Here is a 2,500-nt window from a genome sequence, read left to right as displayed (position 1 = left end):
TCGTGGAAATCGTAGCGCTTGTCTGTGTAACGATGATGATTCCAATGAAAACAACAACTACAATTGAAATGAGGATGATGATGATGCTAATGAGAACAACATCTATAACTGTGATGATGATTGTAAACTACGTGATTGCTCAGGGCCTTCGGACCTCAGTGTCTGAGGTGAATCAGCCTTTGGGTGGCTGTCTCACTGGAGAGGGATGAACAAAGGGTTCTAAACAATGATGCCTATCTTGTAGGTAGAATGGCATCCCCTCTGGTCTCTTCCCAGGAATTCTCACCTACCCACGAGTTTGCCGTGCGTGGCAGCCTTGTGAGCTGTGGAGACGGGAGTCACGGACGTTGAGTGATGCTGTGCATGAGTATACGCCTCTTATTCCAGCAAGACAGGTGGCCTGATCCTGGCCTGGTCAGGTAAATCGGCTGGTATCCTTCGGGAGGTTAGGGTCAAGCAGTCATGGCGCTGTTGGCATTCATACTGGTCCCGTGAGTACCGTTACAATGGCTATTGGCTGTGTATACTCTCTACCACCCTTGTAGCTGTTAGACATTGGTTCTAGCATACAACTTCCCACCCACCACTCTATGGCGGGTGGGGGCGTGAGAGGATGAAACAACTGCTTATGTACATGGCAAACAAACCTCAAAACCCCCCCATGATGACGAATCATACAAGGCACAGACCATGGCAGTCACTTTGAAGCCATACATGGCTTCTAGTGGCAAGAGAAAATCTAAAATGGACAAGACAGAGAACTCGCGTATGTCCATGAAATTGTCTCTTGTGCTGGCATCTCCAGGCCGGCACCCAAATCAGGGAGACTTCTGACTTCCCCTCAGAAGTTCTCCCTGACCGAGATAGGAACACAAGCTGAACCAGCCGAAACAGCTGCTGCTCCCACCACCAGAGCCCAATATCCAAGACGAAAGGGTGGTCCGAAATGACGGAGACAGACTCTGAGAGAGAGTCCGGACCCCCTAGGCATTTCCCACAGTTTAAGGTTCCCTCTAAACCTGAAGGCTTCAATAATGCCTACCAACTGGTCAGAATAGTGGAGATGCAGAGAAAAATCTGGTTGTCAATCCTGGTTGACAGAGACCAGGGTATGGTATGATTATTGTGCCTAAAGGCCAAGCTACCCTGACTTTCCTGCAGGAAGCAAAGTCGCTGAATCCCGATGATAGAAGAGTCAAGATGGTGCTATTTGGCTTTTCAGTTTCATATGATGTGGATCTGACCACATCACACCCACAGGTCATGGAGGCTTCCTGAATGTCGAAAAGGAAGACCCTGAAGGAGTTTCTGGCCATTACAAAAGTGCAGAAAAAGAACCAGAGGAATAAAGGTTCAAAGAGCACTGCAAAAGCCTCCCCAAGAGCCGATAATATCCTCTTTGATGAGGAAGATATGACTCTCCTGCTGACTGCTGTAGTTACTGCAATAGCAACAGCTTTGTGGAGGTTGAGTGAGGAGGTGGAGAAAGCAGTCACAGTTGCCATGATGGCAATGACGCAGACTGTTGCAGTCCTGAAGGGAAGGAAGCTGGACAAAGCAAAACCAGCCCCACCCACACTCCAGGACAAGACTCCCTTCCTGTTCCAACTCTGACCATGCCCTCACAGGCAGAGCCAAACCAGGCTGAATCTATGCATTCAGTGCCAGAACAGGCTGACCAAGTAAAGCCAGTTAAGAACAAACAAACAAAAAAAACACAGACAAAGCCTGGCAAAAGAAAAGCCAAGCCAACAAAAGTTGGAGCTACCAAAGGCTCTCCACCTCCCAGTGGACCCATGGATAGCCTGACAAACAGCCCAAAAACAGATGAAGATCCCTAAATCAGCGAGGACTTCACAATGGAGTTGTCAGACTCAATCCAAATTCAAACATGTCTCAGATGTAACTAACACCAAGTAACATCGTGACACACAATCAAAGCATACTACATGGAACATCAATGGCATTAATACAAAAAATGCCATCCTCCACGCAACAGTGCGATCAACAGTGTATTGGCATTATCATACTCCAGGAGACATAAACAGAGGGGACTATTCGCTTCTCAGGGTATCATTTATTCATGCTGCCAAGCATAGATGGAAAAAGAGGATTGATCACCCTGGTCAGAGCAGCAATCCCCTGCTCAACAACAGCTGATTCACTGCACTGTGGAGACAACGCATGTCAGAAGAGGGGTCCTAGACCTCATCTTGGCCACTGCCACTCTAATGGAGAGAATCAGATGGTGTGTTGATGAACCTGTCACAAGTGACACTATGGCACTGTTACTACCCCCATGGATCCTGGCCCAGCCCAAATGCCACAACCAAATCTAAGATGGAAAACAGACAAGGCCAACTGGAAGGCGTTTCAGAAGGCCTTGGCCCACTGTCTTAGATGCAAAGAACCCCCACATACCATATCTAAAACTCGGCCTTGGTCCAGGAGTTATAAAGACGCCTGGTACTTTAATGACGATATTAAGGAGGTCAACCAT

At 47.8% G+C, this 2,500-nt stretch overlaps 1 protein-coding gene across 2 annotated transcripts in view; it reads right to left on the bottom strand.

Moving 5' to 3' along the window:
* LOC125032750 (cytochrome P450 2L1-like) overlaps positions 1-2,500 on the bottom strand; it is a 20,596-nt gene that overhangs the window by 2,276 nt on the left and 15,820 nt on the right. For both annotated transcript variants that reach the window (XM_047624063.1, XM_047624062.1), the window contains exon 6: positions 1-22. This exon is cut by the window's left edge and continues 172 nt beyond it. In XM_047624063.1, coding sequence (XP_047480019.1) covers positions 1-22 — 22 coding nt within the window. The remainder of the gene's footprint in view (positions 23-2,500) is intronic.

This window comes from Penaeus chinensis, chromosome 15 (genome assembly GCF_019202785.1).
Source record: "Penaeus chinensis breed Huanghai No. 1 chromosome 15, ASM1920278v2, whole genome shotgun sequence".
In the NCBI taxonomy this organism is placed as follows: domain Eukaryota; kingdom Metazoa; phylum Arthropoda; class Malacostraca; order Decapoda; family Penaeidae; genus Penaeus; species Penaeus chinensis.
This window is presented reverse-complemented; position numbering and strand designations above follow the sequence as displayed.